The following is a 26118-nucleotide window of genomic DNA, read 5'->3' on the forward strand; positions in this document are numbered from 1 at the left end:
TCCAAGGTGGTTGCTAGTAGTGCCTTTGCGTTCCAAGCTGCCACTTGTGGCCTATCGCAGTCAGCCTAATGCCCTTATTATCTTTGTTCCTATGTTCCCCCTATGGTATTTTCTTTCACTTCTCTGGAGCTGTCCCACCATCCCCCACCTCCTGTTCCCTTTCCTCTGTTTCTTCCCCTAGTTGTCTCCCTGTTGTTGATGCCTACCCCCCCCACCCCACCCCTGGGGCCAGGCACTCTCTCCTTTGTAGATTATTCTCGCTATGTCGTCTCTTTCCTTCACGCTTCCTGGTGCTAGCTTCCCCGCTAGTGAGGTGGCCCCTCACCCGAGGTTGGTTATGTATCCTCCCATCGGCCATTCTCTGTGCTCCCTACCTGCCGTTCTCCTCACCCTTTCCTGCGCTCTGCTGCCTTCACTCTTTCTTTCCTCTATTTCACCTCTTGTTCCCAGAAAAAGGCAGTGCAGTCCCGTGCAAAGCAATCATCAAGTTGGTTAACATTTAGTTAATAAACAAAGTCTCTTCAGATACTCTTCTCACCACTGCCTCTGCTGCCATTTCTCCAGCCCGTTCTCCTGGACAAATCTGTCTGCGTCCTCAAGGGCCATGAAGAAGTGTTCCCTGCCTTGGAATGTGACCCAGAGTTTGGCTGGGTACAGCACCCTAAAATGTATGCCGTTCTTGTACAGGGCTGCTTTCGCCCTGTTGAACTCTGCCCGACGCTTGACCAGTTCATCCCCAATGTCCTGGTAGATCCTGATCCGGTGACCTTCCCAGTTACAGTTCTTTGTTTGCCTTGCCCAGCACAGGATTCTTTCTCAGTCTTGGTACCGGTGCATTTTAGCGATTATCGTCCTCGGTTGATCCCTGGCTTTGGGTTTTGGATGAAGCGACCGGTGGGCTCTGTCTATTTCTGATGGGTTGGGGAAGCTATCCCTTATCACCAGATTGCCCAGCATTTGGGCCACAGAGTCTGTGGGGTTCGTACCATCGATCCCCACCAGCAGGCCCACAATTCAGAGGTTTTGCCGCCTCGATCGATTTACTTGGTCAATCTTTCCCCTCAGACTCCACTGCGTCATGACCAACCTTGACTTTTGTTTTTCCAGGGCGACGATCTGGTCGATCTGGTCTGTTGAGGACTTCTCTAGATCCTTTATGGTGCTTTCTTGGGCTTCCAGTCGCTGCCCCATCTCGTCTAGGGCTACCTGCATCCAGAGCTTCTGCTGCCGCCACCCCGACTGCTGTCTGGATGTCGGTTTTCATCTCCTCTCTGTGTTCCCTCAGTTTCCTGGAGAGAAACATTCTCCACCCACCCCCTGCTAGGTGGGGGGGTTTGCTCCTTGTGTAGCAGGTTTGTCCTTCTCGCGATGTCCTGTTTCGCCGCCTTGTGCATCTGCTGGTTCAGCCATTTGCATTTCCACTTCTTGTTTCCATGTGGCCTCTGGAGTTCGGCATCCCCCTTCATGCTGATGTTGGTTGAAGTGCGGGGATTTTTTTTCCTTCGTATTAGCGGCCTATTTTGGTGAAAGAGCCTATCTTCGGGTTCGTAGGAGAAGAGCCACCTGTTGTGCGACTTCTCAGCATATCCCCGTTACTAGAAGCATTCTATTTTTGTTCTGCTGAGGACATTTCTTACAATCGTCCTTAAACACACCACTCATCTCATCATATCCCTCTAGTCATAATACTCTAGTTATGCATACTATATCCACATATCACTGTGTATCACTTAAGTTTATATGCTTTTGGTATATTAGAATTTTAAACAAGAAAAGTTACATTTTCCTTCCTGGGTCTCATGTTCTGAGATTAAAATTACATCATTTCACAGATGTCCCCAAAACGTGAGAGTTTTTACATTAGGAATAAGAATTTAAGGATTGATAAAAAAGGTAATAGCCTATTGATTGACTTCCAACTGAAAATCAGTATTTGATTTCCAGTCTCGTGGTTCATTCAAGGAAGGATTTAATTACAGATTAACTTTAATATTTGTACATATTCACCCTGTCAATATTTGTGACTGAGCCAATTTGGTGGGCTTTTATAAAATAACCCCAGCAAGCTCGCCTACTCATCTGGATCTGGAAATGTACTGAAAATAGAAATTTTCAATTCTTCTGAGGCAATGTAGAAATCCAGTTGTGACAAAAATATAAAGAAAAATGATGGTTGGAACGTCACAAAGGACAGACTTTATTTCTGCTGTATGCTTACTTTCTACCTCAATGTTTAACCAGGGTAAGTTTTGGTGTCTGTTTCCTATGACTGCCTAAGTGGCATCCACTGAACTTGAGTTATTAGAATCCATCTATTTTATATTCACCTAACTGCACATTCAAAGTAGATCTAATTAGCATATTTTAAAAATGTATTATCCTTAATAGTGTAAGGAGACAGTACAAGCTGTTACTCAACTGTTGGTGGGCGGTAGTTTCCAATTAACCAAATTTGACCTGATATCTATCGGGCTTCCTAAGGATAGAACTTAGAATTTGAAGTTATTAAAAAGAGAAGAGGCTACAGAAACGCTCCATGGATAAAAATTGTGCCTCCATCTCTTCCATTAATAATATATACTCTGGCTGTTAATTTTGGATGACAGCTGTTGGTAGTGATTCTGCTTTCCCATTTACCATTTATACTTCCTCTCGACGGTTATCACTTCTTTGTATACTTGTCGCATTATCACCCCCTTTTGCTTGCACCATCATCCCTTTGTCAGTTAATCTTCCACCCTATTACATACCTTTCATAGAACATAGAACATTACAGCGCAGTACAGGCCCTTCGGCCCTTGATGTTGCGCCGACCTGTGAAACCACTCTAAAGCCCATCTACACTATTCCCTTATCGTCCATATGTCTATCCAATGACCATTTGAATGCCCTTAGTGTTGGTGAGTCCACTACTGTTGCAGGCAGGGCATTTCACGCCCTTACTACTCTCTGAGTAAAGAACCTACCTCTGACATCTGTCTTATATCATTCTCCCCTCAATTTAAAGCTATGTCCCCTTGTGCTAGACATCACCATCCGAGGAAAAAGGCTCTCAGTGCCCACCCTATCCAATCCTCTGATCATCTTGTATGCCTCAATTAAGTCACCTCTTAACCTTCTCTCTAACGAAAACAGCCTCAAGTCCCTCAGCCTTTCCTCATAAGATCTTCCCTCCATACCAGGCAACATTCTGGTAAATCTCCTCTGCACCCTTTCCAATGCTTCCACATCCTATAATGCGGCGACCAGAATTGCACGCAATACTCCAAATGCGGCCGCACCAGAGTTTTGTACAGCTGCAAAGACCGCATGGCTCCGAAACTCAATCCCTCTACCAATAAAAGCTAACGCACCGTACGCCTTCTTAACAACCTCTCAACCTGGGTGGCAACTTTCAGGGATCTATGTACATGGACACCGAGATCTCTCTGCTCATCCACACTGCCAAGAATCTTACCATTAGCCCAGTACTCTGTCTTCCTGTTATTCCTTCCAAAATGAATCACCTCACACTTTTCTGCATTAAACTCCATTTGCCACCTCTCAGCCCAGCGCTGCAGCTTATCTATGTCCCTCTGTAACTTGTAACATCCTTCCTGTCCACAACTCCACCGACTTTAGTGTCATCTGCAAATTTACTCACCCATCCTTCTACGCCCTCCTCCAGGTCATTTATAAAAATGACAAACAGCAGTGGCCCCAAAACAGATCCTGTGGTTCACCGTTAGTAACTGGACTCCAGTCTGAACATTCCCCATCAACCACCACCCTTTGTCTTCTTCCAGCTAGCCAATTTCTGATTCAAACTGCTAAATCACCCTGAATCCCATGCCTCCGTATTTTCTGCAGTAGCCTACCGTGGGGAACCGTCTCAAATTCCTTTTACTCTATCCTCCCCTCCCCCTTTCCCCACCTCTCTGCTTGCATTTAACGTGTCACATATTGAACTTTTTTCCAGTTCTACTGATAAGTCACTAACCTCAAACATTGGATGAAATCTTTTGGAGGTGATGGATGCCATGACTACTAGTTGGAGAAATGGCAAGATGGTTGACAAGATGTAACAAGCGTTGTGTCACAGGGGTCAGTGTTGGGAGTTCAACTGCTTACAGTTTAAATAAATGACTTGGATGACGGGGCCGAAAGAATGGTTCCTAAATTTGTTCATGCCACAAAGATAGGTAGGAAAGTAAGTTTATAGAGGACGTAAAGAGACTACAAGAGGATATGGATAGACCAAGTGAGTGGGCAAAGACCTAGCAAATGGAAAATAATGAGTGAAAATGTGAATTTGTCTATTTTGGCAGGAAGAATAAAAAGAAGCTTATTATCCAAATGGTGAGAGATTGTACAGCTCTGAGATGCCGAGGGATCTGGGTGTCTTAGTGCATGAATCACAAAAGGTTAGTACCCAAGAACAGCAAGTGATTAGGAAAGTTATTAGAATGTTATAATTTATTGTGAGGGGAATTGAATATAAAAGTAAGGAGGTTATGCTTCAGTTGTACAGGGCTTTGGTGAGACCACATAGAGCCATAGAAACATTACAGCACAAAAGGAGGCCACTCAGCCCATCTTGTCCATGCCAGCCTGAGGACACCCAGGGGCACTTTCTAAACCCACCTTCCTGCACCCAGCCCATAGCCCTGTAGCTTACAGAACTTCAAGTGCAGATCCAGGTACTTAAGAGATTAGAGTCTCTGCCTCCACCACCATCTCGGGCAATGAATTCCAGACACCCACTACCCTCTGTGTAAAATAATTCTTCCTCGTGTCCCATCTACCCCTTCTGCAACTTATCTTTAATCTATGACCCCTGGTTCTACAATTCTCCACCAAGGAAGCAATTTTATCCTGTCCACTCCGTCTCTTCCCCTCGTAATTTTGTGGACCTCAATCAAGTCACCCCTCAATCTTCTTTGTTCTAAGGAGTACTGTGTACAGTATTGATCACCTTATTTAAGGAAGGATGTAAATTGATTGGAAGCAGGTCAGAGAAGGTTTACTGGACTAATACCTGGAATAGGCAGGTTAAAGTTGGACAGGCCAGGCTTGTATCTGCTGGAGTTTAGAAAAGGCAACTTGATTGAAACATATAAGATGGGGTGGCACAGTGGTTAGCACTGCTGGATTCAATTCTGGCCTTGGTGACTGTCTGTGTGGAGTTTGCACATTCTTCCTGTGTCTGCGTGGGTTTCCCCCGGGTGCTCCGTTTTCCTCTCATGGACCAATGATGTGCAGGGTAGATGAATTGACCATGAGAACATTTTTTTTTAAATTTAGAGTACCCAATTCATTTTTTCCAATTAAGGGGCAATTTAGCATGGCCAACCCACCTAGCTTGCATATTTTTGGGTTGTGAGGGCGAAAGCCACGCAAACACGGGGAGAATGTGCAAACTCCACACAGACAATGACCCAGAGCCAGGATCGAACCTGGGATCTCGGCCCCGTGAGGCCGCAGTGCTAACCCACTGCGCCACCATGCTGCCCACTTGGCCATGATAAATTGCCCTCAGTGTCCAATATTGTGCCAATTTGGTGGATTGGTCATGATCAATGCGCAAGGTTACTGGATAGGGTGGGGGAGTGGGTCTAGGTAGAGTGCTCTTTCGAAAGGTTGAGTTCAGACTCAATGGGCCAAATGGCCTCCTTCTGCACTGTGAGGATTCTATGGATTCTATTCTATGGTCTTGATAAGGTGGATGTGGAGAGGATATTTCCTCTTGTGGAAGAATCTAGAATGAGGGCTCACTGTTTACAAATAAATGTTACCCATTTAAGACAGATGAGGAGAATTATGTTCTTTCAGAGGATGCTGAGTCTTTGAATCTCTTTCTCAAATGGCGGTGGAAGCAAGTCTTTGACGGTTTTTTAAGGAAGAGCTAGATAGATTCTTGATAAGCAACGAGTGACAAGTTATAGGGAGTAGGTGGGAATGTGGGGTTGAAGTTGCAATCTGATTAGCCATGATCTTATTGAATGATAGAGCAGGCTTATGGGGCCAAGTGACCTACTGCTTCTAATTCATATCATACTACCCTTAACTTCCTTAGTTAGCTATAAATGGTGCATTCCTCCCCTAGAGTATTTCGTTTTCACTGGAATGTGTCTTTGCTGAATGTTATGAAATAGCTCCTTAAATATCTTCCACTGCATCTCTACTGTCCTATCCCTCAACCTAATTTCTCAGTTAACTTTAACCAGCTCTATTTTCATACTTTTATAATTGCCTTTATTTAAATTTAATGGGTGGGTCTTAGACCCACTCTTTTCTCCCTCAAACTGAATGCAAAATTCAATCAATTCAAGTGCCTTTGGTCAGAGAGACCACTCATTAAAGTGGCATTACATATCTGAATCCCTAAGAGGCAGGCAATTTTACATGTGGAAAGCCTGCAATAGCTGTCAATCCCATTGAATGAAAGGCAAAGGGTGTTGCACAATGGTGACCATTCATCCTGTACTCCTTCACTCTCGCATGAAGAGGATCAGCGTTACACAAGAACGCCATATTGCACAGGAATCAGTGCAAGTGGCCCATCAATAAGAACAAGCATAATGAAAAGATGCCAGGCAGCGAGGCAGATGGAGGTCCCTGGTGCATCAGTGAATTACACAACCAGGATTTTAGTTCCAATTCTCTTCCCGCACTGAGGCAGATTTTTGTCTGTTTCCATAACTAGTAATTCCTGGAACAGGTCGCGGGTCTGTCACCAGAGGCTTATAGCATGAGGAGTGCCACTCCACATCAAGCATGGCTGACCAGGAGTCTCCCCTCTTACCACCAGCTTTTGGCGTGTTTGGAAGGATTTGCAAGTTGACACTCAACCTGTTTGGCAGCATGATGAATGCAACTTCCTTGGCCATCAAGACCTGGGGTGGGACTTCTGGCTCAGAGGCAGGGATGCTATTCATTGCGCCACTGCTGCTGGAGGGGTTTGGGTCACTGGGAAGCTCCTGACAAAACAGCTTTAGGATGACATATCTGCAAATGTCAGTGAGACAGTGCCTAAAGAGATTGCACCTTTCCAGGGAGACCATCATAGCACTACGTGCCATAGTGCAGGACAACCTGTGTCCACTGGGATATGGTAGGCACCCTATGCCAGTGGCATTGAAGGCTACTATAGCTCTTGACTTCTGTACGACTAGTTCTTTCCAGAGGTCTGCAGGTGACATTGTGACATCTCCCAAATAGCCACTCACTATTAAAAAAAATGTGAGTGGCTATTTGGGAGTTGCATGAAGGAGGTGACAAATGGACTGTACAAGATAGCTGGAGAATTCATAAGATTCCTGATGGAGGAGAGGTTAGCAGGTTAGAAGGCAATGGATTGACAGCCATTGCAAGTTTTCTGTCTGTTCAAGTTGTAAGAGACTGCACCCTTGTAACATCAAGGCATCATCAGAGCAGCCAACCTTGTTTATTAACAGAAAATAATTCTATTCCCTCAGTGTCCATGACCACATGAAATGAATCATGCAGTTATGCACTCGCTATCCCGTCAGGAGCCATGATGCTTACGTGATTTGACACTTACAGGCACTGCACTTGTTTTTACCAATGCCACAATTCAAGGGGTCGGATCATAGGCAAACACCATGCATTGCTCATGCCATCCATCAGAGACCCTCGCAGTGAAGCAGAAGAGGGGTTCAATGCCAGTCATGGCACAACAAAGAACATCATAGAGTAACCCCTCGTCTGCTGAAGATGTGCTTCCACTGCCTCACTTGTTCTGGGGTGTTGTCCAGTATAACCCAGAAAAGGCGTCACGGATAATTGCTGTGAACTGTGCACTGCATAACATCACCATGCAGAGGGGTTGAAAGCATCAGCCCTGAGGAAGAAGAGGAGCAGATGCCTCATCTGACTAGGAGGATGGGGAGGTAGAGAATAACATGAAAGGGGATCCACATCAGTGGGCTGCTGCCTATGTCCGTGCCCTGGAACTTAATGACAGGAGACAAGAGACCAACATTTACTGACCTACTTCCGACCACCTCATCACCATTAAGCAAGATAAGATAAACAACCTTTTTCCATGGATGACACATATTGTTGAATCTAAGAACTCTCAATGCTTTTCCTCTCACAGCCATCCACATTTCAATCGTCAAGTAAGCAGCCAGTATCCCTTAAACACAGGACATTAAACATCATGAGACCCTCATGAGAAAGCACACACTGAATAAATCCCCAAATATTTTAATGGGACATTAACACGTCCTCCTTAACATAATATTAACACCAGTGCTACTTTACTGTGTGAAAGTGAACTTTTCCATGTGCTGCGTTGAAATGAATCCCCAACATCTATAAATATGAAAGGAGCAGACTACTGCTTCCTCTGCCCCGTGATCTTTGATGACTGTGGTGGGTGTCCTCTGGCAGCCTTTGGCTTGAATGGGCCAGGGCATATAATGATCTCCTGTAACAATGTAGAAGAGTTCCCTATGGCCACTGCTGCTGGAGGCGTTTGGGTCACTGGGAAGCTCCTGACAAAACCTGCAGAGTGCCTCAAGAAGAACCATCAAATGATATAGGCTACATGACTGTGAGGTGCTCACCAGACTGTGACCACACCCCGACACACGATCCCCTCCATGCAGTATCTGTGCTGGTGCCAGGTACAGGGGACAAATGTAACATCCCGACTGTTTTCCTCTGAGGCGGTCTCAGGTGGAACACATGGGGACTGGTCACAACTCTGCAGCAGTCAAACCTGCAAATGAAGCATAAAAACAATCAAAAGCATTTGACAATGTTATTGATTTGTGTTTTGTATTTTTTATATGTTTGGAATAAAATACATTTTAAAAAAAACACTTGGGCAGCACGGTGGCGCATTGGTTAGCATTGCTGCCTCACGGCGTCGAGGTCCCAGGTTCAATCCCTGCTCTGGATGGAGTGTGGAGTTTTCACATTCTCCCCGTGTTTGTGTGGGTTTCGCCCCCACAACCCAAAGATGTGGGGCGGGATTCTCCCCTGACGGGATGTTCCGTTTTGCCAGCACCCGGGGGTTTCCCGACGGCATGGGGCTGCCCCACAATGGGAAACCCCATTGACTAGCCGGCGTAATGGAGAATCCGCCGGCGGGTCGAGGCAGAAATGTGGCGCGGCGGGTGGAGAATCCAGCCCGTGCAGTCTAGGTGGATTGACCATGCTAAAATTGACCATTGGAAAAAATAAATTGGGTACTCTAAATTTTTTTAAATAAATAAAACAATCAATGGAATGATGACTAAGGGCCACTACCAATTGCGGGTACAGCAGGCTGCAACAGTTGATTTATTATGTTGTAGGTGTAACATAAGCGGCTTCCTTGTTGTGCACTTGACAAAGGAAGGTTCAGACGTGGAGATAACTTCAACACGTTTATTAAACTATTTACACTTCTATTACTCGGGTTCGACACTACTGCTAATCCTACCATAGCTACCCAGACTGACTAACCAGCTGCTGCAATCCACGTGGTGGGTGTAATATCAAATCAATCCTGTCTCCGTTCTCACTGACTGTCTACACTGGAAAGAGGCAGATCATGTGTGTGATGTCTTTTATATATGGATTGGTGGTCGTGTCACCTCTTTGTGTATCGTGAATGTCTATTAGTCGTGTCCTATCTACTTGATCTATTGGCTGAGTGTGTGTGGTGATGTTTCTGGTGCTCCCTCTAGTGTCTAGCTAGCCTACATACATTTACATTGATGCACATCACCACATCCCCCTTTTTTTATATGATACATATTTTCTGCACACTTTGAGAAAATTGAACAAAGAACAGGTAGATGAGGTAAGGTATATACAAGTCATGGGAGCAGTGATTAAACAATAAGTCCAAATCATTTGTGTGAGTCCAGAAACCATCAATCATCATGGTCAAATGTCTCTCTTGGTTATGAACGCCATCACCGTCCCTGTGCACAGGAACCAAGAAGTGGTCAAATCACTTTGTTGTCTGATTTGGAGTCCCGTTCTTTTTCCGATGTTTGTGATGATGCTGTCAGATGGCATCTTGTAGCTGATAAGGTGTTGACGTTGAAGAGGTATCATTCAAGGTCATGGATGTGCCATATGTTGAAGTTGGATAAGACTGTACATACTGGTTCTGGCCGCATGCAGTGCTGGAAGGGTGATCCTGCTGAGAACCGTTGAAGTTTGTCGAATTGGAAACAGAATTGCTGCTCGCATAAATACTTGGTGATGGTGTGAAACTAGAACCTTGCATCTGATAGGAATATGCCGTCTGGCCAGCAGCAAATCCTGGGCCGTAACTAAGGCATCCAGTCTGTAGTGCAGATTGCGCTTGCGGTAGTCCTCCTTCGGTTTTGATTCCATTAGTGGGCAATCCGTAGTGCTGGCCTGTTTGAGAATATGCTGCATAGACTGCTGGCTGCTGCATGCCTGAATACTGGGTTTGTCCAGCATGAGCTGTCATTAGCTGCACTGCTGGTGTGGAAGAAATGTGTGGATATAGCTGTGGTGAATATTGGTGTATTCCTCTTGGACTGTAGCCGCTGCTTGTTATTACTGACCCAGTTAAGCGATCCATCTCCTGTCGTTGTGGCGTCTGCTTTCACCCTGAGCGTGCCATCACTGAGGTTGTGGCACTCCCTGTCTGGAGTAAAGTCCGGCTTACGTGAATCAGAGTCGGCGTTTGGTTGCTCCCCATCTGGAGTCTGGTCTGTTTTAACTGAGTCAGTGTTGGTTTGTTGATGCTCCCCATCCGGAGTCTTAGCAGGTTCACTGGAGTCAGCTGAGATTTCTTGAAGCTGAACGTCTGGAGTTGGAACATGCAGGAATGCATTGACTTGTGGAGAGGTTCGAGCGAATGAGGGTGGAAGTATCGTGGTGTCACCAGTGGTCTCACAGTGATCGTCGAGTGCCTCTGTACACACTAGCTGAGGTCTGTCACTTTGTACATCGTGCATGGGAAGTGGGATGCTGTCGTCACTCGTCTCACAAACCGTGGGTAGAGCCTCAGTAGCTGCTTGTTGTTCACTTGGGTTGGGTAAATTGTCAGAGTCTTCATCTGGTGGTGCAAACAATGTGGGTGGACTGTCATTGTCTTGCTGTGGTCCTTCATTTGGGCTTGGACTGTTATCGTCGCTTTGTTCTTCACTGTAGCATGATAGATCGTCATGGTCTTCTTGCTGTTTACTTGAGCATGGCAGACTTGCATCATCTGCCGCTAGTTGGTCAGAGGAGGTTGCTAGACCCTCATGGTCTTGTTGCTGCAAGGACTGCGCGTTGGAGTCTTGCGTTGCTTCTATCGTGGAGGCTGTCCACGAGCTCGCTGCGGAGGCTTGTGACACTGGAGTCACGTCTTGTGCGTGCAAGGACTGTGCTCTGGAATCTTGCATTTCTTCTATCATGGAGTCTGTCCACGAGCTCGCTGTGGATGCTTGTGACACTGGAATCACTTCTTGTTCGTGCAAGGACTGCGCTCTGGAGTCTTGCGTTTCTGCAAATGTGGAGTCTGTCCACGAGCTTGCTGTGGAGGCTTGTGACACTGGAGTCACTTCTTGTTCATGCAAGGACTGCGGTGTGGAGTCTTGCGTGTCTTCTTTCGTAGAGTCGAGAACCCTGAGCGGTGCGTGGACCACGCTCTGTGTGGCAGCAGGCCGCTCTCTGTGGGCTTGTACCGCTCTCTGTCTCTTGGTTTCAGGCTGCAGCATCATCCTGCACTCATGAGTTGGGATGTCATATCTGCTGGGCTGAAGATCCTCAAATCCGAAGAACGAATCCGCGTCTGCATCGGATTCAGTACGGGGGTCTTCAATGTGCAACACATCTAGTTGCGGTTCGGATTTGGTACTGGGGTAGCCTCCCAAGGTGAAAGGTTCGTCTGACTCATTGTCTTCTAGGACCATATCATCACTGCGTCGGAGCTGGCACTGGGCTCGCAAGGTCCAGAGAAAATGTAAAGGTCGGTATCGAAGTATTCAAGGTCGGAATCATCAGTTTGGGTGTAGGTAACTGCTTGTTGCAGGGTTCTTCGGAGGTTAATTTCATTTCATGGTTCAATTTGAGGCATTGCGCTGTCATTCCAGGTGAAGGAAGGTTGCTTTATGGCTTTAAAAGATGTTTTCTTTGATTTGGGACGTTTCCCCTTTAAATGGCCGTGGTCCGGGGTCTCTGACGTCATGACGCTTGTGACGTAGAGCGTAGGAAGCGATTGCCCATGCGCAAATCGTGGGTCCTTTAATGGGGCCTTTTTCGCAATTGCGCATGCGTGGCTTCTCGCACAGGCGCAAACGGACCTTCCCGTTCTGTGCGCTCTTCGTGCAAGGGCAGCACGGTAGCATTGTGCATAGCACAATTGCTTCACAGCTCCATGGTCCCAGGTTCGATTCCGGATTGGGTCATTGTCTGTGCGGAGTCTGCACGTCCTCCCCGTGTCTGCGTGGGTTTCCTCCGGGTGCTCCGGTTTCCTCCCACAGTCCAAAGATGTGCGGGTTAGGTGAATTGGCCAATGATAAATTGCCCTTAATGTCCAAATTGCCCTTGGTGTTGGGTGGAGGTGTTGAGTTTGGGTAGGGTGCTCTTTCCAAGAGCCGGTGCAGACTCAAAGGGCCGAATGGCCTCCATCTGCACTGTAAATTCAATGATAATCTATGATTAATCTAGGACAAAGGTTCGGCACAACATCGTGGGCCGAAGGGCCTGTTCTGTGCTGTATTTTCTATGTTCTATGTTCTAATTGCGCATGTGAAGCACCTTTTCCAAGCTGGCTGCAATTCAAAACTGCATTTTGTTGCTGCAAGCCTACCTCGCGGTGAGTTTTGGCACCTCTTTTACCTTTTCTTCTTGTTTGTTCCTCGCAGAATTCTTGGAATTTGTCCAGGACTGCCTGGAAATTGCTCTTGTTTTGCCCCTTAGAGTATTTGAAGGTCTGGAAGATTTCAGCTGCTTCTGGACCCGCGATGGTAAGTAGAAGCTTTATTTTCTCTGCATCCGCCATGCCATCTAGGTTGCATGCTACCAGGTAGATCTCGAATCTGCCAGAACCAACGCCAGTTTTCACTGAGATTGCCTTGGTACTGGAGCTGCTGTGGAATCGGACGTTTCCCCTTTAAATGGGCGTGGTCCTGGGCCTCTGACATCATGATGCATGTGACGCAGCGCGTAGGAAGCGATTGCGCATGCGCAGATCGCTGTTCCTTTACCGACGGCCATTTTCGTGATTGCGCATGCGTGGCGTCTTGCGCATGCGCAAATGGACCTTCCCGTTCTGCGCGCTTCTTGCGCAACTGTGCAAGTACAGTCCCTTTAGAAACATGGCCACCGATCAAAACTGTTCTCTGCTCCGGGATCTCGGCCTCGTGGTGAGTACTGCCACTTCTCTTACCTTTTCTTGCTGGTTGGAGTGTGTTTTCCTCACAGTATTTGCCAAATTTGTCCAGGACTGCCTGGAAGTCGCTCCTGTTTTGCCCCTTGGAGAACTTGAATTTTTTTATGATTTCTTCTGCTCTGGCACCGGCGATGGTGAGGAGAAGCTCTGTTTTTTCAGAATCAGCCACTTCTTCTAGTTCGGCTGCCACCAGGAAGATTTCAAACCTTTGCCGGAATACCCGTCAGTTTTCGCGGAGATCGCCGTGGCACAGGAGCCGCTGTGGAACCTGGATCTCGAACATCCAGCCTGGGTATCATTGCTGGTTGTCACTGTACGCTGAGGCATGGCTATATGGATTGAAACAGTTCAGTCCTGGTACCTTGATTTGTTATGTTCTAGGTGTAACATAAGCGGCTTCCTTGTGGTGCACTTGACAAAGGAAGGTTCAGACGTGGAGATAACTTCAACACGTTTATTAAACTATTTACACTTCTATTACTCTGGTTCGACACTACTGCTAATCCTACTATAGCTACCCAGACTGACTAACCAGTTGCTGCAATCCACGTGGTGGGTGTAATATTGAATCAACCCTGTCTCTGTTCTCACTGACTGTCTCCACTGGAAAGAGGCAGATCATGGGTATAGTGTCCTTTATATATGGGTTGGTGTAATGCCCCTCTGTGGTCGTGTCACCTCCTTGTGTATCGTGAATATCTATTGGTCATGTCCTATCTACTTGATGTATTGGTTGAGCGTGTGTGTGTGATGTTTCTGGTGCTCCCTCTAGTGTCTAGCTAGCCTGTATGCATTTACATTGATGCACATCACCACAACAGTAACCAGAGATAATGGTAAATGGAGTTCCTGCTAACTCTCCGGTGAAGCCTGACTGCCCACTGGTCCCATGAGATGCCAGCATGCCCAGCTGTCCTTCCAACTCTCTCACTCCCAGGAAATCAGGAGAAGGCTCGGAGCAAGATACAGATTCCAGTAACACGCAAATATACAGCCTATGCAACTATAGAAGCTGGTGAGGGGGAACAATTTACACTTCAATGCCCATCCTAGCCTTAAGTAATCAATGCCCCTACATTTCCTGTCTATCTTTTATCCACTTCACAACAGCATGAAACTCAAACTCACCGTTGCAGTGCGGAAGAAGTCATACATCCTTCTTCAACACCGGACCCAGTTCCTTGGATGGACCTGACAACTGCTCACCTCCATGGTGACCTCTCTCCATGCCGTCTTGTTAATTCATGTTGGTTTTTGCGAAATAGAATCTCTCTACGTACCCGAAAGGCCCAAATGAGGTCGCATGACAAGCTCACTCTGAACCAAGCGTGGTGCGCGGGGTGGATTGTGACATCTCTGAAATCATATTAATCTCGTGATGCCACAGACTAAACTTTTACAAAGATGAAGATTTTTACTGCCTGCACCTTCAAAATGTTTCTGTTGTGATGTTCATACACCTGGCAATGCTAAATGTCTGATTAGTTGCAGTTCTCCCTCCGAAAGTGGGAGAATTTCACATTTTAAACAGGGATTTCTATCCTTTAAATATGACACCTTTCCCTTCGTGGGGATCAGCTGATGTGGATCTCCCAGCATCAGAGCCACCAAGCCACGTGATCCAGTGGCAAGCTCACATCAGACATTCACCAGCTTTCCACCACTTGATCTATTAGCTCAGTTAGCTGGATGGCTGGTTCATGATGCAGAGCAACGTCAACAGCGCGGGTTCAATTGTGCCTTGCCTGAGGTGAGGTGTCCCTCAGGTTAAATCACCACCAGTCAGCTCTCAAAGGGGAGAGCAGCCTATGGTCCTCTGGGACTGTCGAAATTTACATTTACTTTTTTAAATTAAATTTTTAAAATAAATTTAGATTACCCAATTATTTTTTCCAATTAAGGGGCAATTTAGCGTGCCCAATCCACCTACTCTGCACATTTTTGGGTTCTTGGGGCGAAACCCATGCAGACACGAGGAGAATGTGCAAACTCCACACGGACAGTGACCCAGAGCCGGGATCTAACCTGGGACCTCAGCGCCGTGAGGCAGCTGTGCTAACTACTAGGCCACCGTGCTGCCAGGGTATTTACATTTACAGTGTAATATTACATCAGGGTGTTCATTTCTCCCAACAAGATATGGAGTAATCCTTTTCCCACCTTTGGGAAAATGTGGAGTTGCATTTACAAATATATATGCAATTAACCTGATTAAATCAGATTTACCTGATTTATGACTGTTTCCTATCGGGGATATTCTCACATTTTGAGATTAAGTGCGGTGGCGGGCAGCTCCAGTGTCCTGTCCTGCCGACCTGAATAGCGGGATCCTGCGCCAGATTCAGTACTCAGAAGCTCATTAATTATACAGAAGGAAGTTCCCCTCTGGCTCTCCTGGCAAGCTGGAAGCTGATCTGTCTGCCTGCTCTCAGCTGACGGGTTCAAAGATCCCAACACCATATTTAAACACCAGTCCAGTACACTCATATCACTATCTCCAGGATGTCAGCATCCCAGAGGGAAAAGGGTAGCAGCCTCAAGAAGAAGCCTGTTCCTTGAATCAACCACCCTCAGCCTGAGCCCATCTCCTATAAGGTGCCCTTAGCCCACTTGGGTCTCTAGCCACTGCTTCGGGAATCTTTGAGCATCCCATTTCAGTGAACGATGTGGTTTCCCTTTGACCACCTTGTTTGCGAGCTCTTCATGCAGTCTTGCCATAGTCCAGCTTCCCTCCCCTCGCTCTTCCCTCTGCCTTCCATTGTTCAGCATCTTCATTCACCTCCTTGCACCTCTCTGTGCCATCGTGAGTCTTTGCTCTTCTATTCCACCCCTCCTTTCATAGCTCTCCCTTCACCCTTGTCTTAGACCACACACCCCTCAACCCTTTACATCTAACAAAACAGAAAAATGCATTTTCAGCATCGCCTGCATGCTGTTTTACTTTAACTAAGCTTTGCTCTCTAATCCATCTCCCGGATTCCTTTCAAAAATGTGTTATGAGCCATTTAGATGTCAAAACAATTCTGCATAATCTGTCTGTAGTAATATTATAATTTTCCTCCGAATTGAAAAATATCAGGTGGCACGGTAGCGCAGTGGTTAACACTGCTGCCTCATGGTGCAGAGGACCCAGGTTCGATCCCAGCCCTGGGTCGCTGTCCATGTGGAGTTTGCACATCCTCCCCCTGTGTCTGCGTGGGTCTCACCCCCACAACCCCAAGATATGCAGGGTCGGTGGATTGGCCACTCTAAATTGCCCCTTAAAACAAAATTTTAAAAAAGCTTCCAGGCACCCGGTTGGTAAAATATTGAATCACAAAATTGATCGTTCCCCCTCTATTGGCGCGATCTACCGGCTGGGTTGCACTTTAGTGAGAGTGCAGCGTTGCCGAGAGAGGCCTCTGCTGGCTTCCTGGCAGTCTTTAGGCCTTGCAAGATCTACCCAGATCTCGCGAGTCTTCAGAATCAGAATCCCACCCAAAATGGACATGACCAAACAGCGCGCACCTACATAGGATTTGAACCTACGTAGGCAAGCTTACCTGGTATCTACCAGCCTCCCGGGATCTACCGGCCTCCCCAGAGAGGCTGCAACCAGCACCATTCAGTACTGGTCCACAGAAATGGTGGCTCCCTGGCCCTCCCCCTTGAATGTGGGCACCTTGGCACTGCCACCCTGGCACTGCCACAGTGCCCAGGTGGCAGTGCAAGGGCACCAGGGTGGAACTGGCAAGGGTCAAAAGGGGACCATGCCCATAAAAGGAGGGTGGAGAGGGGTATGAAGGGTGGGGGTGAAGGGCAGGGAAGAAGGCGCCTCTAGGAGGTTGGGGGGGGTGACAAGTGGAGTTCCAGGAAGGTGGCGTGGGGGGGATCTGAAGAGGGGGGCCCCCCAGGGACCCGATGGAGGGGTGTCCTCACTTGGGAGGGTGTGGGGTACTGCCCATGTGTGTGTGAGGTGACCTAATTGTTGTTAGATAGCGTGGGGAACTCGCCAGTAGATCCGACGGGAAACCTGCAGCAAAGCCCGTCATAAATGACACTTACCGCACCCTATGTGAGAGTTTGCTGGTTCTCAGACTGGTCACTGGATGGAGCTCTTTGTGATGGTGAAAGTGAGGAAGCTCGGAGGGACCTTGCACAATGTTCTGTTTGAAACAGGATTGACTCAGATTCTGCAGAGGGCTGTGACCCTATTTATTCTTTTCTCCCCAGTGGCACATCAGGAAATGAAATGGATGATTAAAATGGAAAATTAAAGCTGTAGCTAGAACACAGCACTTCATTGGATTTTCTCAAATCTTGACAGACAACTTGGCCCCGTCAGATTCCGTGTCCCTTTTGTAGATTGAATACCGTCAGTACAGGAGCCTTAATTGTACTTGAACAGTGACATAGACTACTGTTAAACAAAGATCAAAGTCAAACAACTCTGATTTGCTTCACATAAAATGTGAGCCTCCAGCAATATATCCTGAATTGACTACTTCTACTGCTGTTGGATTTATGTATTATGTAGCACATTCCAAACAAATGGTGGAGCGTTGACATTGATAGAAGTCTTTATGTAGGCATTGTAGTGTATGTAAATTTGCACTTTAGGTGTGCAGTCAGGAATGACATTTTTATTTTTAAACAGTATTTAGTTCACATATTTGCTTGGTTGTTATTGTAAGTACCTGTCAAAACTGCAAATGAATTTAGTAAAATAGTTCAATGGTGAAACATTACTTCGCCATTCTAAAATCTAAACTGTTCCTTGTATATTTCCTTATTGAAGCAGGTTGGCTGGTGATGAAACAAAGTAAACTTATGATCTAGTCATGTATTCCTTTGATGTGTTTCTGTGTTCATCAAGATGGGAAATGAAATATTTTCTACTTTTGGTATCAAAACTGAGCATCCCTAAGTCAAATATAGGTCTACAAGATGCATGCCGGAGCTCCCTATATTCTGCCTTTGAATTACATTCCAAAATCACAGCGCAGTTTTGTATTATCCATCCATGCTATCTAATCCCGGAGTTGAGACTGCCTGTTACAAAATTGAGACCACATTTCAGAAGGGATTCTTAAAACTTGCTAGGAAACCTTAATCCTGTTAATCTTGGTTCAATTCAAACCTGGACCTTGGATGAGTTGTACATCATGCACATGACTAATTTTCTCCCCACCTCTTTTTCTGACAGCATTTACTCCTTGCAGAGTTTGTTTGCATGGGCATCTGTGATGCAACAGCACCACATGTAAATGTTCATTCTTCATGTGTTAACTATAGGGATTGAGTGTCAACAAACTATTCTAATATGGGGGTATTGCAGCTGGGTGCTTGCAGTGCTTTGCCAATTCTAAATGTACACCTAGCAAGGCAGAGGCAATCTAGGCAGGAACCCTACCAAATTTTCCCTACCTTACCTGGCCCATGGCCAACTTCATTCCCACTGCCTGACTGTGGCAACTAGTAGTGCAGATTGAACCAGGGTCTTTCCTGATTTGTGTGGTTCAGAGTCAGGCTAGTGACCGCAAAATATCAATACCTGCTATAATTCAACAGCTTGAAGACATAATAGAAATTATACAACACATCCCACACAATGCATTTTGACTCTAGACCAGATGAAATATGAAAGGAGTATATTGAACAAATATTTACAGCTATTTCTGTTCAGGGGTATTAATGCAGTAAATGTGGGAACATAAGTATTTTTTAGTTTCAAGACTTGAGAATTATTCACTTTTAAATCTGTAGTAACTATTTTTTCTGTATTTTAAAGTACTTCTCAAAATACTCATGGTAAATAAAAATGTTCATTTTTGATTAGAGATGCAATAAGGGAAAGTCTGATTGGTTTATTTATGCTTTAAGCTGTCAGATATATTGATGTGAGGAATTAAGACATTGGGCTGGATTCTCCCAAATTAGATTATGTCCCCACGCCGGCGTAAAAAAGGTGGAGTTTTACTCCCAAAATTCCTTGAAAAAAGTTATACGAATTCTTAGCCCTGCAGCTAGCAGGAACCCGGAGTGAATCTCGCAGCTTTTACTGCAGATACGGGCCCCCGCACTTCCGGGTCAGAGGCTGCACATGTGCACAGCGGCGGCCTCCAGCCATGGTGGACTCGGACCGCGGAGCCATACAGAGAAAAGAGACTCCCCGAGCAGCCGTGTGCCCAAGCCTCAACCCCCGCACATTTAATCCTCGGCCGCCTATAAGGTCTCTGATCCGCCCGCAATTGACCAGTGTGGCCACGGACTGAGACCGCAGCCGCCACGTGAGCATCCCGACCGGCAATAGATGGTTAGTTCCACGCCGTCGGGAACTCGGCCGGTCGGGAGCGGAAGATTGATGAGTGGGCCTCTGGCAATGGGCCCCCGTCGATGCGGCGTACTCCACGGTGATGCCAATTTTCGGTGCCCAGAGAATCGCCAGACCGGCGCCGGGCCCGATTACGGCATCAAACTGATTCTCCGCCCTGGCACCGGCTGTGATTACGGCATCGGGCTGCGGAGAATCCAACCCATTGTCAGTGGAGTCTATTTATTGCCTTAATTACTTATTAACATTCTCAAATTAAAATCAATTTATTTAAAATCACCATGTGTTGCTTTAGTTAGAAAGTGTTTTTATTTGGGTTATTATCAGCAGCTTTCAAAATATGTCTATGTGCTTTGTTTAATCTAGCTATCTTTATCGAGCTACATCCCCCAAGTATGCCTTAAATTTCTGTATTCATTGCTCACAATGTGGTCTTCTCTATTTATTTGACAGTTAGTGCTGGTTATGATGCAGTTCATCTAGATCCACCTTTATGTTCTCTTACCTGTTCCGTTATCCACAGCTTTTGCCTAGCACCATATTCCTGTTTGTCATTTACATTCTCTTGCCTTCCCTCACAGACCTGCCCTTTCACATTAACCTCCGCTCATCTTTCTCTGACTCTCTCTGCACTTGCTTAAAATCAAATACATCCTTTTCACAGTGACTTCATTGCAGTGTTAATGTAAGCATACTTGTGACAATAATAAAGATTATTATTATCCTTCAATTTTTCCATCAGCCTGAAACGCCGACTCTGTTTCTCTCTTCACAGATGCTGCCTGACCTGCTGAATATTTCCAGGACATTCTGATTATATTTGTGCTTTAAATTCATCTTACAATTTTTCTCTTTCTCCTGTTATTCACAGAAACTCTGGAGTGCTTTCAGGGACGAGCTGCTTTGTCAGGAGAAAGTGCAGAACCACCCACTGTATCATTTAATGCTGAAAGAATAATGGGCAGAAATCCTTCTTCAGGATCAGGCAGCAAAAGCAACCATTCATTACAGTTTGGTGCACAGAACAACCCTTATAGCAGGTGAGAAACCTGATTACACTATCGGAAGTGATGCCAAACCATCCACTCATTTTTAAGTTTTTTAAAAGTTAAATGAGATCTAAAATTACAGCTTGTAAAGTGCACCTTGGTGTATACTGATTTATTTGTGGAGTGCACAGAATATTTCTATCTTTGTCTTGTCTATCTCTATCGGTACTTCTTTGTGTTAAGGATGATTCTTTCTTGCGGATGGCTAGGCAGAAGTGGGATGTCAGTGTTGGCTGTGGGTTTGCAGATGGCTTGCTATCCTATAGTGAAGATGTTGCTTGTTGCCTGGTAATGGTGGCAGTAGATCATTGACTTGAGCAGCTTCTCTCTCTTTCCATCTCTCTTGCTGTATTCTCTTGGTGGCTGCTCTTGTTGATTGGAGAATCTTGACATCTGTTTTGATGATGAATGGTATTACCTTCACTGAAACCGCTATTATCAACATCCTGGGGGTGTTACCATTAACCAGAAATTGAACTAGGCCAGCCATATAAATACTGTGGCTACCAGGATAGGTCAGCGGCTGGGAATCCTGCAATGACTAACTCACCACCTCACTTCCCAAAGCCTGTCCATCACCTACAAGGCACAAGTCAGGAGTGTAATGGAATACTCCCCACTTGCCTGGATGAGTGCAGCTCAAACAACACTCAAGGGGCTGTTAGGAGCTGGTTTAGCACAGGGCTAAAGAGCTGGCTTTGAAAGCAGACCAAGGCAGGCCAGCAGCACGGTTCAATTCCCATACCAGCCTCCCCGAACAGGCGGCGGAATGTGGCGACTAGGGGCTTTTCACAGTAACTTCATTTGAAGCCTACTTGTGACAATAAGCGATTTTCATTTCATTTCATTTCAAGAAGCTCAACATCATCCAGGACAAAGCAGCCTACTTAATTGGCACCCCATCCACAAACATTCACTCCCTCAACCACTGATACACAGTGGCAGCAGTGTATACCATCTACAAGATGCACTGCAGGAACTTGGATAGCACCTTCCAAACCCACAACCACTACTATCTAGAAGGACAAGGGCAGCAGACACGTGGGAGCATCACCACCTGGAGGTTCCCCTCCAAGTCACTCACCATTCTGACTTGGACATATATCACCGTTCCTCCACTGTCATCGGATCAAAATCCTGGAACTCCATCCCTAATAACACAGTGGGTGTACCTGCATCTCATGAACGTTCTCTAGGACAATCCGGGATGGGCAGTAAATGCTAGTCCAACCAGTGACACCCTCTCAAGAATGATTTTTCTTTTAATTGCCTTTCCAGACTAAACGGCATGTTTATGCTCTGGCATATCCCTTTGCGTCCATTTCCCAGCTTAACAAGAGTATGTTCAGTGCAATGCCTGTTAATACACGTTAATCCCTTAACTTCAATTATTCAACACCACTCCACCATGGACCATTCTTGACACCAGCTTTTCTTTATGTTTTACATTCATTCCTTGTCCAAAATAGATTTAATCTGCCTTTTTAAACTTAATTATCAGCTTTGTTAAACTCATCTTGTAGCCCCGAGTTGTGTCCACAGATTCAACTCCCCCCCCCCCCCCCCCCCCCCCCCGCCCACCCTCCCAAGGCGTGAATTTGCATTGCACTTCAGACTCCAAATTAATATTGCCATTGCTGCTGTTTGTAGCCCGCAGGATGAAAAGAGAAGAATGCAAAGGAGGCCAGCACGTAGCACAAACTGCACCTCATTAAGGGCATTCAAATGGTCATTGGATAGACATATGGACGATAAGGGAATGGTGCAGATGGGCTTTAGAGTGGTTTCACAGGTTAGCGCAACATCGAGGGCCGAAGGGCCTGTACTGCGCTGTAATGTTCTATGTTCAATGTTCTATCCCTGCATCAAACATGGTGGAATTAATCACTAGAAAAAAAAAACGAAAGTCTATTGAGCATCTGGGTTGCCCTAAACGCTCACCATAATCAGTTCAGAAAAATATCTTCACAACACTAAAATGCTCAGTCAAATTGATCAGGTTTCTATTTTTTTTTAATATATATTTTTTTTAAATAATAATTTTTATTAAAGGTTTTCATAAAATATCAATAACAAAATGAAAAAGGAACCCAACAGTGTTAAGTACAAAACACAGTCCAGAAAAACAACCCTCCATTAAAAAAAATTTTTTTTAATATTTTTATTCTCCATTTTCACATTTTCTTCAAGATTTTACACCCCACCAACAAATAGTAAACGGTAACGAATACAATGTAAATCCCCTTAACTACGATCCCATCCTCCCACCACCCCCCAAGCAATGGCCCGCATAACAATATAAACATCAAATAAAACAAAACCTCCCAAGGGGAAAAAAAAGAAAAAGGAATCGGGAATCGTCCATGGTCACCATTGACATATAAAGCCCACCCCCCCCCCCTAATATTCAACACCATCCAATACGGAAACAAACAGTTACTACTCTTGGCGGCTCACTCTCCTTTGGTATAGGCCTCCACGACCTATGAGCCCATCCAGTTCGTATCATGTCCGTGTCATGCTCCTCGTGTGCGATGTGGGAGCTCAGGGACACGTCCACTGTCCCTGGCTCCTTCATGTGCATGAAGTGTGTCCTTTTGCAGCTCTTGTTAGACCGCTTGACGGCTCTGGAGCTGCGGATGGACTCACTTTGGAGCGTCCGCGATGCTGAGGACGTCGTGGATAGCACGTTTAGCGAGTTGGTCACACCGCAGGTGAAAGGTACTGAGGGAGATAGTAAATGGGTGACCAAAAGACAGAGCAAGAGTAGGAAGGCAGTGCAGGTGTCCTCTGCGGTCATCTCCCTGCAAAACAGATATACCGCTTTGGATACTGTTGAGGGAGATGGCTCACCAGGGGAAGGCGGCAGCAGCCAGGTTCATGGCACCGTGGCTGGCTCTGCTGCGCAGCTGGGCAGGAAGAAGAATGGCAGGGCTATAGTGATAGGGGACTCAATTGTAAGGGGAATAGACAGGCGGTTCTGCGGACGAAATCGAGACTCCAGGATGGTATGTTGCCTCCCTGGTGCAAGGGTCAAGGATGTCTCGGAGCGGCTGCAGGACATTCTGGGGGGGGGGAGGGTGAACAGCCAGCTGTCGTGGTGCACATAGGCACCAACGATATAGGTAAAAAACGGGACGAGGTCCTACAAGCTGAATTTAGGGAGCTAGGAGTTAAACTAAAAAGTAGGACCTCAAAGGTAGTAATCTCAGGATTGCTACCAGTGCCACGAGCTAGTCAGAGTAGGAATGTCAGGATAGAGAGGATGAATACGTGGCTCGAGAGATGGTGCAAGAGGGAGGGATTCAAATTCCTGGGACATTGGAACCGATTCTGGGGGAGGTGGGACCAGTACAAACCGGACGGTCTGCACCTGGGCAGGACTGGAACCGATGTCCTAGGGGGGGTGTTTGCTAGAGCTGTTGGGGAGAGTTTAAACTAATGTGGCAGGGGGATGGGAACCGATGCAGGAAGTTGGAAGGTAGTAAAACAGGGACAGAAATAAAAGGCAGTAAGGGGGAAAGTGTAAGACAGAGAAGCCATAGTCAAAAATCAAAAAGGGCGACAGTACAAGGTACAGTGACTGAGGGGAGCTCAGTGAATAGGACCAGGAATACTAAAAGAAATAAAACGGGAAGTGAAAACATTAATGGTAAGCGATGCGGCAGGTTGTTACAGGAAGATGTGGGTTCGACGACAAGGAAAATTAGGAGAAAGGTTAAGAGGAAATATAACTTAGGAGAGGTTACTGATCGAGGTGTTAAGATTCAGAACAGAGGTAAAAAAGCCAACATAAGTGTACTTTACCTGAATGCTCGTAGTATTCGGAATAAGGTAAATGAGTTGATGGCGCAAATCATCGTGAATGACTATGATTTAGTGGCCATTACTGAAACATGGTTAAAGGATGGTCACGACTGGGAGTTAAATATCCGAGGGTATCAAACTTTTCGGAAGGACAGAGTGGATGGTAAGGGAGGTGGTGTAGCTCTGTTATTTAAGGATGACATCCGGGCAACAGTAAGGGATGACATCAGTGCTATGGAGGATAAGGTTGAATCCATTTGGGTGGAAATCAGGAATAGTAAGGCGAAAAAGTCACTGATAGGAGTAATCTATAGGCCACCAAATAGTAACATTATGGTGGGGCAGGCAATAAACAAAGAAATAACAGATGCATGTAGAAATGGTACAGCAGTTATCATGGGGGATTTTAATCTACATGTTGATTGGTTTAACCAGGTCGGTCAAGGCAGCCTTGAGGAGGAGTTTATAGAATGTATCCGCGATAGTTTCCTCGAACAGTATGTAATGGAACCTACGAGGGAACAAGCGGTCCTAGATCTGGTCCTGTGTAATGAGACAGGAGTGATTCAGGATCTCATAGTTAGGGATCCTCTCGGAAGGAGCGATCACAATATGGTGGAATTTAAAATACAGATGGAGGGTGAGAAGGTAAAATCAAGCACTAGTGTTTTGTGCTTAAACAAAGGAGATTTCAATGGGATGAGAGAAGAACTAGCTAAGGTAGACTGGGAGCAAAGACTTTATGGTGAAACAGTTGAGGAACAGTGGAGAACCTTCCAAGTGATTTTTCACAGTGCCCAGCAAAGGTTTATACCAACAAAAAGGAAGGACGGTAAAAAGAGGGAAAATCGACCGTGGATATCTAAGGAAATAAGGGAGAGTATCAAATTGAAGGAAAAAACATACAAAGTAGCAAAGATCAGTGGGAGACTAGAGGACTGGGAAATCTTTAGGGGGCAACAGAAAGCTACTAAAAAAGCTATAAAGAAGAGTAAGATAGATTATGAGAGTAAACTTGCTCAGAATATAAAAACAGATAGTAAAAGTTTCTACAAAAAATAAAACAAAAAAGAGTGGCTAAGGTAAATATTGGTCCTTTAGAGGATGAGAAGGGAGATTTAATAATGGGAGATGAGGAAATGGCTGAGGAACTGAACAGGTTTTTTGGGTCGGTCTTCACAGTGGAAGACACAAATAACATGCCAGTGACTGATGGAAATGAGGCTATGACAGGTGAGGACCTTGAGAGGATTGATATCACCAAGGAGGTAGTGATGGGCAAGCTAATGGGGCTAAAGGTAGACAAGTCTCCTGGCCCTGATGGAATGCATCCCAGAGTGCTAAAAGAGATGGCTAGGGAAATTGCAAATGCACTAGTGATAATTTACCAAAATTCACTAGACTCTGGGGTGTTCCCGGCGGATTGGAAATTAGCAAACGTGACACCACTGTTTAAAAAAGGAGGTAGGCCGAAAGTGGGTAACTATAGGCCAGTGAGCTTAACTTCGGTAGTAGGGAAGATGCTGGAATCTATCATCAAGGAAGAAATAGCGAGGCATCTGGATGGAAATTGTCCCATTGGACAGACG

General features: G+C 45.8%; 1 protein-coding gene across 8 annotated transcripts in view; it reads left to right on the forward strand.

Moving 5' to 3' along the window:
- Positions 1–26118, forward strand: part of wdpcp (WD repeat containing planar cell polarity effector) — a 288945-nt gene that overhangs the window by 241170 nt on the left and 21657 nt on the right. For all 8 annotated transcript variants that reach the window (XM_072507250.1, XM_072507270.1, XM_072507286.1 and 5 more), the window contains one exon: positions 20545–20713. In XM_072507250.1, coding sequence (XP_072363351.1) covers positions 20545–20713 — 169 coding nt within the window. The remainder of the gene's footprint in view (positions 1–20544; positions 20714–26118) is intronic.

Source organism: Scyliorhinus torazame, chromosome 1 (genome assembly GCF_047496885.1).
Source record: "Scyliorhinus torazame isolate Kashiwa2021f chromosome 1, sScyTor2.1, whole genome shotgun sequence".
Lineage (NCBI taxonomy): Eukaryota > Metazoa > Chordata > Chondrichthyes > Carcharhiniformes > Scyliorhinidae > Scyliorhinus > Scyliorhinus torazame.